The sequence below is a fragment of the Pleurodeles waltl genome, chromosome 7 (assembly GCF_031143425.1).
Source record: "Pleurodeles waltl isolate 20211129_DDA chromosome 7, aPleWal1.hap1.20221129, whole genome shotgun sequence".
Classification (NCBI taxonomy): Eukaryota; Metazoa; Chordata; class Amphibia; order Caudata; family Salamandridae; genus Pleurodeles; species Pleurodeles waltl.
The window spans coordinates 700599402-700615103 of record NC_090446.1 but is presented as its reverse complement, the minus strand read 5'-3'; the positions used below and the strand labels follow the sequence as shown (position 1 = coordinate 700615103).

General features: G+C 45.8%; 1 protein-coding gene across 1 annotated transcript in view; it reads left to right on the top strand.

Annotated features, from left to right (window-relative positions):
* LOC138304561 (E3 ubiquitin-protein ligase RNF14-like) overlaps positions 1-15702 on the top strand; it is a 169559-nt gene that overhangs the window by 125188 nt on the left and 28669 nt on the right. Inside the window, exon 7 of the mRNA XM_069244721.1 lies at positions 815-945. Coding sequence (XP_069100822.1) covers positions 815-945 — 131 coding nt within the window. The remainder of the gene's footprint in view (positions 1-814; positions 946-15702) is intronic.

Genomic DNA, 15702 nt, shown 5'->3' with positions numbered 1-15702 from the left:
CACGAGACGCACGCAGGCACCACCAACACACATACACGCACACACACCAACATACATGCAAACATCCACACACACAGTCAGACACGTCATCCACATTCAAACATACACGCACACATCCATACAGACATACCTACAGACATACAGGCACTCATTCCCAAACACACCACACCCCCGCAAGCATACACGCACACACACACCCCCTCTACATACACACACGCACATCCCCTTGCACGCACACAACACACAACACCCCCCCATCCCCCTCCCCTCACGGACGATCGACTTACCTGGTCCGACGATCCTCTGGGAGGGGACGGGAGCCATGGGGGCTGCTCCACCGACACCACACCGCCAACAGAACACCGCCACGCCGAATCACAGGATGTGATTCACTGGGCAGGGTTCTGTTGGCGTGGCGGTGGAGGTGGAGCAACCTCCACTTCCCCGCCGCCCACCAGTATGGCTGTTGGCGGCTCTCCGTCTGTAAAAGGACGGAGAGCTGCCAACGGTCATAATAGGCCGAGCTGCAAACCACCACCACTGGCAGTCTTCCGCACGGCGGTCCCTCGGCGGTCTTAGAAAAAGACCGCCGAGGTCAAAATGACCCCCATTATGTACAAGCTTTTCATTCTGAGGTCCTTTGGGTGTGAAAAAGCTACAAATCACTTCAGACTATTGGTGTTATAGTTTATGTACAGTTATGCATCATAGTTTCAGCTGTCATTCCCTCATGTTTACATTTGGGAACATACTGTGGCTCAGCATGTGACACTGTGATAACCGTAATGGTGCATATTGACTTGTTACATTTTAGAAGAATGGCGGCTGTCGAAGGATGTGCTGTACCAATTGCTTACTCAATTTCTGCTGGAACTGTTTTCTTCCTACTGATCGCTACGATATGTTTACAGAGGGGCAATCAGCAAGACAGATCTGCAAGTGCAAGTAAGTATGCTTTGTGTTGTAAGCATAAACTAACAATATTTTGTAGGCATACTGTGTGTGTGTGCGTTTGTGTATGCATAAGCATGTGTGTGTTTGTGTTTGTGTGTGCAGGTGTATGGATGTCAGTGGGTGGCTGGAGATTGGATCTCTTTTATGCACTCAATTGTGGGATCATAGGGAGGGTATTTTGTCAAGTCCTGCCAACAACTTAACTAAAATTAAGGCTCTGATAAAGGAAACTCTTTTCTAGTAGCAAATAAACTTTCACCCGTAAAATCACATTACTTGCTTATGGTAAAAATGCACAAGATTACCCCTGCATAACCTACATTTCTTGTGAGAAACTTACATTGTACACAAGTCTAAAAAAGGTTAAATTGCAAACTCGCCTACTTTGCTTATGCAGAATGGAAATAGCCAGTGTCAGTCATGCACATGAGGTTTACACCCACACAGGAGCAAATCCCACAGGAGTTTGTTCAGTCACAGACTTAAATGATTTATTTAGTTTTCCCTGCTCATCGGCTCCCACGGAGAGACTCGCTGAGATCCAATCTTCTATGTCCACACAGCATCTAAAACTGAACTCAACTGAAATGGATTTCCTCCTGAGCTCCCTGCCTCATTTCCCAATTCCAGTGCAAATATGGCTCAACTCCCTCAACGCGTATGCCCGTAAGCCCTCTATCGTTATCTGTGTCAAGCCTCTTGGGTTTGTGCTTCACAAAAACCTGAATCTTCATGCTCACATAATTCGCTAAAGCCAGGGCCCACAATTTAAGATCAGACTCCTAAGAGGAATTAAATCTTTAATTGTTGAGGATGATTTTAAATCTGTTGCACAGTCCCAAGTATTATCTAGGATTGGGGTTGGAAACCCCCTACTGAAAGATATTCTCAAACTTCCCTTGCAAGCTGCCCTCCATCCACCTGCAAGTCTAGTTTCAGGAAAACAATGGTCTTAGCACATTTTGCCAGTTCTGATCACCTTCAGAATGGCCACCCAATTAAAGCCAAGAGCGGCAGTTTTTCACTTTTTCACCTCTGTGGGCCCCCACTGAATCAAACTGGAATCCAAGGAGCCCCACAGATTCTCTATTGGATGGAAGCCGGGGACCCGGAACCTAAGCAATTTCTATGATTTGAACCACACAACAATAAACAAAAATACAAAAACAAGCATAAATCAAACAAATGATCAAATATTTAAATATTTTGTTTAATTCGCAATCAAATATAGAAAGTGTTCACATTTTTCATTTTGTTTCTTTATTTGTAAATACTTTATTGTTTGGATTTATTCATTTTTTGATATTATTTAATTTTGTAGAACAGTTGCGGACCCCAGAGTAGGCCTCGGGGATCCCAAGGTTCTCTGTACCAGAGGTAAACAACCACTGGCTTAGAACATATTTAAACTGCAAGCCAACCTGCATAATGCATATCCCTTCTTTTTCTAAAATCTGTTTTTATTTTGTTATTACAACATTTTTAACAAGTACAGACCACTGGGTGTGTGGTATATATTTAAGTGTGAGATAAAAGGAATATAGTAAGTGAGGATAAGGATGGGGGGAGGTAATCCTGAAGCCTGTGGAGTATGAGGGAAGCATTTGGCAATGATCAATAAACAATCTCATTAATGTGGGCAAGTAGTATATATTATCATAGTATTTGTAGTGTTGCGTATTATCATACTGTTCTGATGTCGAAGGGGTGTGTACATTGCCACTAGTGACCTACAGTTACTCTGGGCTGGGGTGCAGTGATGTAATAGCATTTGGAATGTGCCTTTATATTCAGGTGTAGGGGTGCTAGCTAATCCGAGAAAGCAACCCGGGGAAGAGCTGCCATTGCAAGAGGTGATGAATCTTTCCCCAGTGTATGATACGTGTTCCTGCAGGGAGACCACAGGTGCAAGATTCTACTGTAATATGTGCTGTCTGCAATGTTGCGTGCACAGAGAGTGCACTACTGAAGCATAAAGAGTTAACTGTGTTGACACTTAGTGCCATTGTTCGGGGATGTCGGATGTCATTTTTAGCTTCAGTCCTGCTTATAAAGGTGTCCCATATCCCGCCACAGCTAAGCCTCTGTTGCTCAGTGAGCGAAGTGCCTGTGACTCAGCCCTGGCCCACTGTAACAGCCCTCCCAGCCACTAATTGACATCTGGAGTGGAAGCTGCCTTCCACTGCATTGCTATAAGGCGTTTGAATAGGACAAAGGCCAGGTCTATAAACCTGTGTAGGTGTTTGTCCCCCTTGGCCCTGGTGCGTATTCCGAGTAAACAGGACTCAGGGGTAGGAGATAGCGTGTGGTTTGCCAGTTCCTCTATCAGTATAGTGATTCTGTGCCAGGGCCGCTGTATGGGCCGGCAGGTCCAAACCATGTAATAGAAAGTGGCTTCCTGTTCTCCCCAGCATGGGCATTCATTTGTCATGAGGGGGAACATGCGTTGTAGCCAATGAGGGGAAACATACGCTTGGTGTAGATAATTAAATTGAGTAAAGCGAGATCTCTGGTTGCGAGACGCACACTTTACCTGTTGGTGCGCCTCAGTCCAGGTGGTAGAGGACAATGGAATAGAGAGGACCATATCCCATCAAGTTTTCACCCCCTTCTGACCTGTGTCAGTCATTTAAGAAGGGTGCTATACAGCAGGGATACAGCTTTTATGAGACCTGAGTCTGAAAATAATGTATGGAGTATGGGCGATGTAGAGGTTTCCGTGAATCCATTCTGCCAAGTGCTGTTTGTAAGCTGTTTCATGGCACAGTAGGTCAAGAACTGTCCTGGGCCTATGTTGTAGGTATCCTGTATATCAGTATATGCCATAAGTAAGCCGTCTCTAAAGAGGTCCTCAACCGTATTTAGCTTGGCTGTCAACCATGGTATGATGTGTGTTCAAGTCCCTTGCGCCCTCTGCACTAAGCAATGGGATTTTGGGGGAGTAGGGTGGTATTGGGCCCTCATTCAGTAGAAATATGCTTCAGCATATTTGGCCTGTGTCCATCAGGTTATTACAATGTGGGGAAGGGCAGGTGGGGTCTGTCAACCATGTCAACATGTCCGTCAGACCCAGCCTGTCGTGTACCATTGCCCTCTCCATTGTGGGGAAAGACCTAAGACAGGATAGTGGCTATTGTAATTGTGTCACCGCATAATAAAGTTCGAAGTTAGGCATACCTAGGCCTCTTTCTTCAAGTGGATAATGCGTGGTAGCTAAGGCGATCCAACGCCCATTGTTCTGCTACATTAATTTTAACATCAGCCCATCTAATGAGTGAAAGAATGATCTAAGCAGCACCAGTGGGTGCGCAATAAAATAATATATTAATCTGCTGAGTATTATCATCTTTGCGATTGCCACGCATGTCAGGGGGGATAGTGGTAGTGAACCTCAAAACGGCAGCAACCCCCGGATCGAACGGACTGGTCGTCCCAAATTGCCCTTCCTGAGATCTTCAGTGGTGTGGTATATTTGTATGCCTAGATATTTAAAGATAACGTGACACCATGGCAGACGGTGCACCAGGAGAGCAGGTTGAAAATGCTCTGTGATAGGGGCCAGCAGGAATAAGCAAGTCTTCGTCCAGTTCACACATAAACTGGATAAGTCCCCGAAACGATCTAGTAGTTGCATGACCTTTGGCAATGAGGACGTGCTCTTGCGCAAATATATTAATGTGTCATCCGCGTAAAGGGAGATGATGTAGAAGATGTCTAGATTTGGGATCCCCCATTGCTGCGCCCATAGTCGAAGGTGTGAAGCCAAAGGTTCAATTGCTATCGCGAATAACAGTGGTGATAGCGGGCACCCCTGTCTAGTGCTGCGGCAAATAGGTAAGCTGTCAGAGACGACTTGGCCCATTTTCACACGGGCTGTGGGATTAGAATACAGTATACTAATCCAGTCCAAAAATCCTGGACCAAAGCCCCTTGTAACGCAATGTCTCCTTTAAGTATGGGCATGCAAGGGTGTCAAAGGCCTTTTGTTGTCCAATGACACCACTACCCAGTCATTTCCCCCGCTTGGGGTTCTATTCAATAAGCGCAAGAGCCGTTGAATATTCAAAAAGGTGTCTGTGCTGGGATGAAGCCTGATTGATTTTCGTAGATCAAGTGACCAATCAACAGGAGTAATCGATTTGCAAGAACTTTGCCCAGCAATTTACAGTCCAAATTAAGTAACGAGCCCATATGAGCGCACATCCAAAGGATCATGACCCAGTTTAGGCAGGACTACTATTAGCGCCTCTCGTTGAGAGTCAGTGAGATTGCCCCACGTTTTTGCTTCATGTAGCACTTCCAGAAACGGTCTGGTTAGGTGAGCAAAAAATGTGGAGTAGTACTCTGCTGGCAACCCATCCATTATGGGGGCTTTGTTATGAGCTAGTTGGCTCAGTGTGGTCTGAACCGCCTCAATACCAATGGATTCTTCAAGATCCAGCTTTTGTAGTGGGGTGAGTTGGGTCAGAGGAAGATCAGTGAAGAAGTCCGTCAGTTGAGCCTGGGAGGGCTCAGGCTCCGCTTTGTAGAGCATGCTGTAATGGTCACGAAAGGCATCATTGATGGATGCCTGGGTGTTAACCACATCACCAGCATCCAAGATAATAGCCGCTATGGGAGTTTGGTGTTGTTCACAGCGACTCAGCCATGCCATCAGCCTGCCAGAGCGGTCTCCCTCCGGGTGGAGCCTAGTGAGATAATGATGGTAGTCATGCCTACGCAGGCGTGAATCTACTTCCCTGTGTCGAGCACGTTGCTCTCGAAGCATGCCTGAGCTTGAGCTACCCCGTGCAACTTCTCATTCCAAGATGCGCAGGTCCGTCTCTACCGAGGTCAGTTCACGTATCAAGACCCGTCTGACTCCCCCAGTTGCTTAGAGGCAGTGGCCCTGCACGACCACTTTGTGGACATCCTACTCTTAAGGCCTGCAACAATGTCATTGCCATATTTATCTAAAAATATCTGGAAGTACATTCTGCCAGCTCCTGGCGGAATGGAGGGTCGGTTAGCATTTCAGGCTGTAGTTGCCACATTGATATACTCATGCGCAGTCTGTACCACTACCCGTAGTAGACAATGATCAGACAACTTCCTGGCAAGGTTTTCCGCCTGCAGGGCATCCTGAGCCGGATAGGTTGGTGCCAGATTCAAGTCTATTCTGTTATGCAGTCTATGCACTGAGGAGTAAAAGGAGTATTCCCTCTCCTGGATGTGTTGTAAGTGCCATATGTTGTGCAACCCTAAATAGGACATGCACGAACGGAGCCCCTGTGACGTGGTTCTGTTGGGTGCACTCAACAGTGTGGGGTGAGATCTATCCATTTCAACATCGGGTACGCAGTTAAAGTTGCCCCCCCATATACAGGCAGTGGAAGGATCCTGAAAAAGTGCAGGGGATGTCAAAAATTCTCTGTGCCTCGAGTTGGGAGTATATATGCCGGCTAGTGCTAAGGGCATGCCATCCAGTGAGTCCTCTGCCAGCACGCATCTGCCCCTCCTTACCTACAGTAAAGTGCCCCAGGCTATAAGGAACATCAGGAGCCACCCAGATTAAGACTCCCCTGGTGAATGCTGATGTTGTCGTGCCATATGCTTGACCCCTCCATTTACTCTTGAGGTACTGCAATTCCCCAAATGTGAGGTGTGTTTCCTGAAGTATCACTATCTGTGCATTGTGACGTTTCAAGAATGTATTAATCTGATGCCACTTGGCACATGCCGCCATGCCTCTCACATTCCATGTTAATACATTATATTGTGTGACATCCACATGTGCGTGTACGTATACATTACGTTGTGTGCATGGTGCCTGTGTCCTACATCTGATGTGGTGTCACAGTTAAAGACATAAATAAGGCTGTACCTCCGATTCCCATGTCCCCATCCCTCCAGGCCACCCAGCATCTGTATCAGGAACCATGAAAGAACATAAAGAATCACAATAACATCAACCCCCCAAGGCTGATGGCCAACAGACCCATAGCCACTGCCCCCCTTATAATCCCAATGGAAACTAAAACCATTGGAGTGTTGAAAAAAGTCCATTCGGAGAGCCATGCTGGGGGCATGAGTGTTCAAGTGGGGCACACTAGGCCACTCTGGCCCATTTCTAGTGTGATCAAACCCTCACTACCCCAGGTCCCCAACAATCTTTTGACTTTTGTGTACATAGAGTAGCTGCCAGGACCCCTGGTTGCAGCTATGCCGGGTGTAATCAGTTATAATGTCAAGACACTGTTGAAGTTGTAAGTCTGCAAATTGGGCCATGTTTAATCCTTATTCTGATAAGGGAGTCTGACCATTTTGGCATGACTATTCGCTATTTTCTGTGTCAAGCTTGTAGCATCACCTCCACCACTGCGTTGATGCATCCTCATTCGAGCGACAGTCCACGCCAGATGTGCAAGTAAGGGTAAAGATTGTCTGCTGTAGATGGGGTGATAGCTGGTCCCTGCAGAGAACTGATTCTTGTGCCACTGGAGTGTCCTACTGACGAGTTGGTGTCCGAATCATGGTCCTCGCGGAGGACAGCAAATGGATTTGATGCGTGTTGTGTTGCTTCGATTAGTGCTTGCGCCTGGCCCTCTACTGCCTGAGCCTTTGTTGGGCGCACCCTAGCACCAGATCTCTTCTTATTTCAGGACCAGGGATTCAGCCAATCCTCGAACAGGGGCTCCCCTCAGGTCGATAGTGCGAGGCTGTTGGCATGTAGCCACATCCATGCATCCTCTGGGGTGGAGAAGATGTGGGTTTTCTCCCTGTACACTACCCTAAGTCGTGCTTGAAAGAGCAGCGCATATCTGATGTTGTGTTCATGGAGCTGTTGCTTAACCTTGACATATGAGTTTCTCTTGCACTGCGCTTCCATCGTGTAGACTGGATAAACTGTGATGGTGGTATTTCTAAACATCCACGGACCCTTAGTCCAGAAGCACTGGAAGATGAGATCTTGGTCTTGATAACTAAGGAGATAGGCAATCAGTGGCTAAGGTGGGGCGCCAGGCGGTGATGATTTGCCCGGTATCCTGTGTGCTCTCTCGATCGAAAAGAAGGCTGGCACTTATTTCCCTGCACCGTAGTCGTCAAACACTGTTCGAGGAAGAGTACAGCATTAGGATCGTCTGCGTGCTCTGGGAACCCTAGAAAGCGTACCTTGTTCCGCTGTGATATTCCTTCCGCGTCTTCAGCCCCAAGGTGTAAAGAGGACACTTCTGCTTGTAATTGAGATATCTGAGTCTGAAGTTCCCGAACCACTGGCTGCACAGTTGCTAGGGATGAGGGATGACTCAGTGTCATCCACTCTGCTGGCCAGTTTACAGTAGTCCACACAGAATAGATTGACTTCCTGCAACACAGTGTAGATTTTAGTTTCTAAAGCAGTTTTAGTGTCCAGAACCACTTGGAGAAGCTACTCGAATTGGCAAGAGTGAGCTTGTAGTTAATAGTCATCTGTTGGAGAGTGACTGTGCCATCCCTGGAGGCCACAGTTGGCACAGGCAGAGTCCCCTCCGAGGACAGGGATAGCTTCGCAGATTTGGGTTTCACCATACTAGTGGCCAGTGGGCATGTTTAACGTCTGAAGACCTTAAAGTCCCAGAGCTCGGGGCCCAGGCAACCGCAGCCAGGCCCAGCACCTCAGTCCTGGTGTTGTAGCCCAGTTAACGATGCCTAGTGAGGCAGGGCAGTGTCACTCCAGCGGCCCCAATACCTTCCAGGGTTCAGTGCCCAGCGCGAGAGGACCAGCGCACCCAGAGCCCCAGGCGGCAAAGCCTCCAGGCCTCGGTGTCCACCCCAACCACAAACCTGATGGTAGGAGTATTATCTCTATTGGCAGGTGACCCAATTACTACGGGATCTAGGAAACTCTGGTTCCTACTGCCTGGGGACCAGGGTGCGGTTATTACAACAGGATATTAGACAGGCCGGGAGCAGAACTGGGTATTAATCGTCCGCTCTGGTCAACATCTTGGCCATGCCCATCTCATATCCCTACTTAATTGTAAACGTGGCAGTGATTGGCACACAAATGCACTACTTTGGGGTCATCCCTGAAGAACCAACCTCCAAGGAAAACAGAGCTCTTGAACATGCCTTCTCAGGGAGCACACTCATGGCATGGACCACCATATTCCCATCCATCAGAGCCAATCATAGCCCCATTGGAATTATAAGGCTCTAGTAACAAACTCATTGGAAGGTCATTTAGAGTGCAGTTGAACAAGAGTACCACTGTAAATCAGCGATGCTTTTGCCCTGCCAAATTTGTGGTTGCCCCACCCTGTTTAAATATCGATGTACTTCTGTCGGCAGAACTTCAGCTGGCTCTGCCAGTGGAAACCCTTGACCTGGTGGCCCATCTGCCACTGGGTCATCTGGTCATATTGACCACCCTAAGTAAGGCAAGGTGGCACAGCAGGTAACGCTCACTGGATTTCCCTGCCTGGAGCTGCATGATACCTGTCCCATCTGCATACCTACTAAGAAAGCCCAATAACTATGCTGTGACCATCAACTGAAATTCCTTATCTTTCAGTACCAAAAAGTAAAGCTTCCATTCAAATTTCCTATCTTTCTTTTGATTTGTGAATATTTTTCTGCATGGGGAAGCACAGACATATTTGCGACGCCTGTGTTTGCCCCACAGTGATTGTTGTTTTTTTTTCTTTATGAAGGCTGCCCCTGAATTCATAAAACCCACCCCCCTTTGCCCTTCTTGCCTGCTTCACCCCTTAAGGGCATTTGGCCACCTCCAACTGCAGCAACGTCTAATTAGACTGTGCAGTGCAGGTAGTGAATTGTTCTTGAGCAAACTAATGCTCTCTCTTTTCAACCATGCTAAATGTCACTTCTACTGGAATATGATCTCACAATGTATTAAAGCTTTGCAAAACAATAGTGAGTCAGTTACATGATTGTCTTTCAGAAGTATTCCCATTCTAGAATAGGATTTATGCACTGAAAAGAAGAAAATACAATCTCTTGCTGGGGCATGAACTAGTTTCAAACCTCTGTCAGACCAAAAATGCTTTCAAAAACCTCAGAGTGCCTGCATTGTTATTGTTATGTTTATCTAAGTGAATAGAACTTCCGTCCTAAAATCTGGAACAAGTTTAAAGTCCTTACCCTCATTTAAGTTTGCATAATAGAGGACGGTTTAAGATTTACAAACGTCAGGGAAGATGGAGATCCTACAGGAATTGTTCATGTACCAGCTATGAACATTACACTCTACTGACTTTCTACATAGCTTCTTAGCTTCAACATCCACTAAATCATTCCCATTAAAAAACTGTATGTCAGGTTAACAGTGCTTCAGCATTGCATTTTTTTCTTGCCTTGCTTTTAGGTTGGTGGAGCCACTGATATTTCATTAATATGTGATACTATTCAAATAGCAGTCATATGACTTTTGTTAAAATGAAAACAATGGCAACAATCTCATTAGGTTATTTCCCACTCTGCGAAAACTGTCTTGGGTGGACTTGAATTGCAGCTTGGTCTACTCATGGCTCTCTAGTGCTAGCACTTGCTTGTCTTTGAGCCATATACCTGATAGCGAGAAGGAAGGCAATATGTGCACTCACTGCTGCACACGGGCACATTTTTCTCACCTCACCAAATTCAAACACTTCAAGTACATTTACACTACATTGTTATATGAAACATCTTTGGGGCCCAAGGAAAGATGTATTGGGTACCCCCTATTTCAGAACAACTTTGAATACATAAGCTCATATATAATTAAATATATCCTTTATGTATATTATATATAATGTATATATTAAGTGGTGTTGTGATTGTGTGTATTTAATCCCATCAAATTCTTGAAACCTGCATTATCACCTAAGAAGAGCAGGAGATCCACCAGTAGCATACCAATGTCACCTTGTCCATTATCAGTCAGTATTTCATGGGATGCAAGCAGGTGAACCATCAGAGTCAGCCTTTTGATTCTAACTGACTAGCAGATAGGACTAACAGCATGACAACCTTGTTGGAAAGGAAAACCCCATCTGCTAAGGGGCAGCAGTTACTCTTGTGTGGAAGCTGCTCCGGCCTATGCCTTCGCGTTGATGTTTTCCAAGGATGGAGTGGGGGTTGAGACCAGAAAACGTAGCTCTCATGAAATAACTCATTGAACTTTCATTGTTTTAGTCCAACGCCAGAATTCCCCCCGGCTTGCTCTGTCACCAGTTTGGTGGGTGCTCCCTGATGGGTTGGTCAAGTCCATAACATTGTGTTGCCACCATTTCTCAACTTCCTTCTCTGGGTCTGAACTCACAAGATGTGCCTGTTTTGGATTTGACCGAAAGCTGTTCTCCTTCATTTGATAAGGTAATAGAACAATATCACTCTGAAGGCTCTGCAAAGTACCAAACGTCCTAAAAATCCTAAGAACCATGAAAGCTGGGATCTTAAGCATGAGACGTTCAGGCTGGAATGGTACACACCAGGATGCGAAAACATAGAAACAGTGAACAGGTGGTCATGCACAGAGAACTAAGCAGGAGCAGCATAAAAACATTTGTAACGATCCAAAGACAACAACTAGTCTGATAAGACAGTTCGATTCTGTATTCAAGGATAAAGAATAGGCTGCCAGAATAAGCATCACCCCAAGTCAGTACAGGTACAGATCACTCATGCAGAGCAAATGATTTGCAAAGACCATACCACATCTACTCAAATACACACCCACTCAGATCTAGAAAAAGGTATTAGTCATGCATTTTATTGTAAAGTTTGCCAAGACTAAAAAAGAAATGTCAGACACTACCCTCACAACTGTCATGGCTTAAATGGTTGGCTAATTGACCGAATACCCACTGCATTGAAAAGAGTCAAGTAGTGTCTTATATCGGCATTACACATGGGTAGCTAGCAGTTTGAAAGTCCCGCTACCCTACAACAGAGTACAAACATGGGCAACATCTCACCTTCCGAATAACACTATGCTCACACATCCAGGGTAGGTCGGCGAAGCTCCCCATCATAAACTCTCTCTGGAAAGCCCCACAACCCAAAGTCAGCACTCTGCATTAGGATGCTCTAACTGGCCAAGTACTTGACTATCTGCACAATGTATAAAAATAACTCAACATACCATAGAATGACATTGAAGTGGCCAGAATTACTTTAGGCCGGTCCTCCTCAGAAGAAGAAACTGGGGGGTTCTTCCTAATGAAATTAATATACAGTATTGAAGCCGGTGAAAGGCCCTAGTCTTTGCAGTCTAAGCAAATCATTTTGAAAAATTTTTTTTTAAATCAACCCCCAATAAAGTGCGACAAAGACCTCTTCAGAGAGCTTATGTGACCAATTTTGCATTTTAAATCTTGAGCTTTTTTGAAGTTTTATTTTACAAACTTTTAATTTCATCTACATACTAAAACAAACCAGCCCGATCTCGGAATTGGCCTTTTAAATGGGTGCTTGATCTTATACAAAAGTTTTGAGTTCGAGGAAAAATTAAACCGATAATAACAGGGCAGAGCCGATTTCACAATTATTCCATTCAGCCTCGAGGTGTGATAAGAAAATGAGACATATCTTCGGAGTAGATGCATTAAAACGTTTCTGAAACTGTAGCAAGAGAGCTACTGAAAGCAGTATAATCATATTAACTAACTTGTGCATAGGTTTGTAGCCCAGCCGATGTACATAAAGTATTTGCCTTCAGCACTTGTGCACAGGACGGTCAGCATTTTAGCGTCCTGGTCTGTGGAGCCTTACCTGCAGTCGATAGGACGAACAGAAGGAAAAGGAGATGCCAAATCCCTGGGGACGTCTATCGGGACATAGTCAGTGACACAGGTTTATCATAGTGTAAAAGGCTATTTATTTAGGACAGGATTGCTTTTAGCAACATAACATTTTAACATGATCAAATCAACTTTTAAACCCCTCCCTTTGAAACTTTCCCCCAATCTTCCTTTTTACTCATTCCCCTCACTTTTCCTTCATTCACAATCTTCCACTTCCATACACCCACACATCCCCCTTCATCCTTTTGTCCCCAGCCTGCTTAGGGCATCCGCCACACTGTCATCCTTGACCTACTTCTTTGTATCCCCTGGAAGGGTGGCCAGGCCCGCATCTGACTCTCCACCCTCCCCCATCTACTGTCACCCAGCACAAACCCTTTAGGCCAGTGGTTCCCAACCTGTGGTCCGGGGACCCCTCGGGGTCCACAAAGTCTCTGCACGGGGTCCATAACTGCTTTGAAAATTATATAATATTAACAGGTTAATAAAGTGTACATAAATAAAGTGGTGAAATGTACAAATGAAAATTTTAAAACGCACTGTAAATGTCAATGAATTTGAAATTGGAGGCTAAAAATTACATTAGTATCTTCGTATTGATTCGGGGAGCAGTGCAGGTCCATCAAATAGAATATAGTATGGGCGATGTGTGGCTTCAACTCAATTTAGAAAAGCTCCAACCTTCCTATTAAAATGTTGATGTTTTTGTTTATATTTGTTTGCAAATTAAATAAAATGTGTGCATGTATTTGATGAATGCTTGCTTCTGTATCTTTGTGTGTATTTTTTTGCATTTTAAACCGGGGTCTCTGACTTCCACTAATGACTTAGTGAAGGTGTCCCATGAGTCCAATAATGATTCAGTTGGGGTCCCTGGGTTCCAGTAATGATAAAGTGGGGGTCCACAAAAGTCAAAAGGTTGGGAATCACTGCTTTAGGCATTTTGCTGCCCCACCATCAAACCCCCAGAAGCATTTCACACCCTTACACAGACTCTCAGAGCCACATCTTTGCACCCTACAAATCCCCCACAATCAAGCGAAGCTCCGTAAGATAATATGCATTACCCAGCTCAGAGAGGTGCACACCATCATCCCTGAATAGCCCTGATTCTTCCTCTATAATCCCTTCATGCTTCAGTATTTTAATGTCATGAGCCCCACAGAAAACCCTCATTGCCTGATTTAGCTTTCTTCGAGTCCTTTCCATAGCCCCATGTTCCATTGCCCCTCTCCATTGAACCCTGAGCACAAACTCAGTCCAGACTATGCATGTGCCAAGCATTTTTTGACAGAGCAAATCCAAATCAAGTTACATATGTTGCAGTAGGTTGAGCCCAGAGAGCCTTACCAGATCATTCTCCCCCAGGTGCAACAATAAAGGATCTGGGCATCCCCAGTTTGGAATCATAGATGTTAAAAAAGGAAGTAAGGCTCCCCACCTCATTCCGCTCTTCCCCCACCACAACACCTCGTGGCGGCTACTTGGCAGTCCTAAGGAATGTCTATAAATCTGCCTCTCTGCCTACTTCACTGCCCAGTGTATAAAAAAATGCCCGACCAACCAAGTGACCAATTTCAACCTACTTGGGCCAGGCACACAACCTGTTAAAAGAACAAATGTTAATATACAAACATACCAACCCCGTTTCCCCACCCCAAAACAAACCCCGTTCCCCCACCCCAAGACAACTAAGGCCGGTCCCACAATCAAGCCCGCACGTAACGTCCACAACACTTAGATCGCCACCTTCCAATACGCCTGATCTGTGCCCAATCCTGACCCAAACGAGCTGCCACTGTTGTCGCCCCTATTCGAAAAGAATGAGTACCAAAGCACTGTGCCTGTCTCCCGATCCGCCACAACACATTTCACAGTACCGACAACAACTGGAATGGTGTGAGATTTGTCCCATCGGCGTGACTAAATACACCGACTCTGATGATCAGCCCCTGGGACTTAAAACCCACCCACTCTGAAACCGGGCATGCAGCAGGATTGCCTCCTCTACACAACCACACCCATTTTCCCCTCCCATCTGAACAGTCTTTGACTTTCGATGCCAGATGCCAAAGCACCCTCCTTGCAAACTCACCTCTTCTATTCTCATGCCACTGGCCCTTCCAACACCCAAAAGTTCAGACACCTGGAATGCCCCAAAAACACCCACACCATACACAACCTGAATAAAGCAAGGTCGTGCGCATCCGCGCAACAAACCGGCAAGACGTGCAGTAGTTCCAATGACAAATCAAAAGTAATAGCTTCCAGCACAACCTTGCCATTCCCCTGTCTGACCTTACCCCAGCCCTTCAACATTCTTCTCAATATATCATCCTTTGCCTAATCAGTGCCAAAAAACAATTGGCCATAAAAAGAACACCTGCCAGCTTACTACCTATGGTGGCTGGCGCCAAACCCTTTCATATCAGAAACAATACAAAATGCAACACACAGGACTCCAACGTGTCCATACCTTGTACCCAAAAATTCCCCTCAAAACTTTACAAATTCTGAAACTCCAACAATGCAAGTCGATAACTCTTCAGAGTAGATTCTGCTAAGGACATCTCCACCAGTCTAGTGATCATCATGCCCCAAACTCCCAAATGTCTGCCAGGACCGCTGTCTTGTGCTGATTTGCTCCTGGCGCCAAACTGTGAAACCGCTGCCACTGTGAATGAGACAGGAAATCTGCAATAGCATTGTTCACCCCTGGGATATGCGGCGCATTGAAAATTATATTGAAAGTTAAACATCAAAGCATAAAACTCCTGAGTAGCCTCTATACCCTCAGATCTTTTGCTGTCTGTCTGTTGATCAAGTCCACGACTGTCTTATTGTCCACATGAAATACCACTGTCCTGTTGGCCAGTTCGTCACCCCACACTGTCAGAGCCACCAGCAACGGCAAAAATTCCAAAAAGGCGATGCTCCTGCCCTGAGCCAGCCACTGTGCTGGCCATTCTTCCACGCACCACCT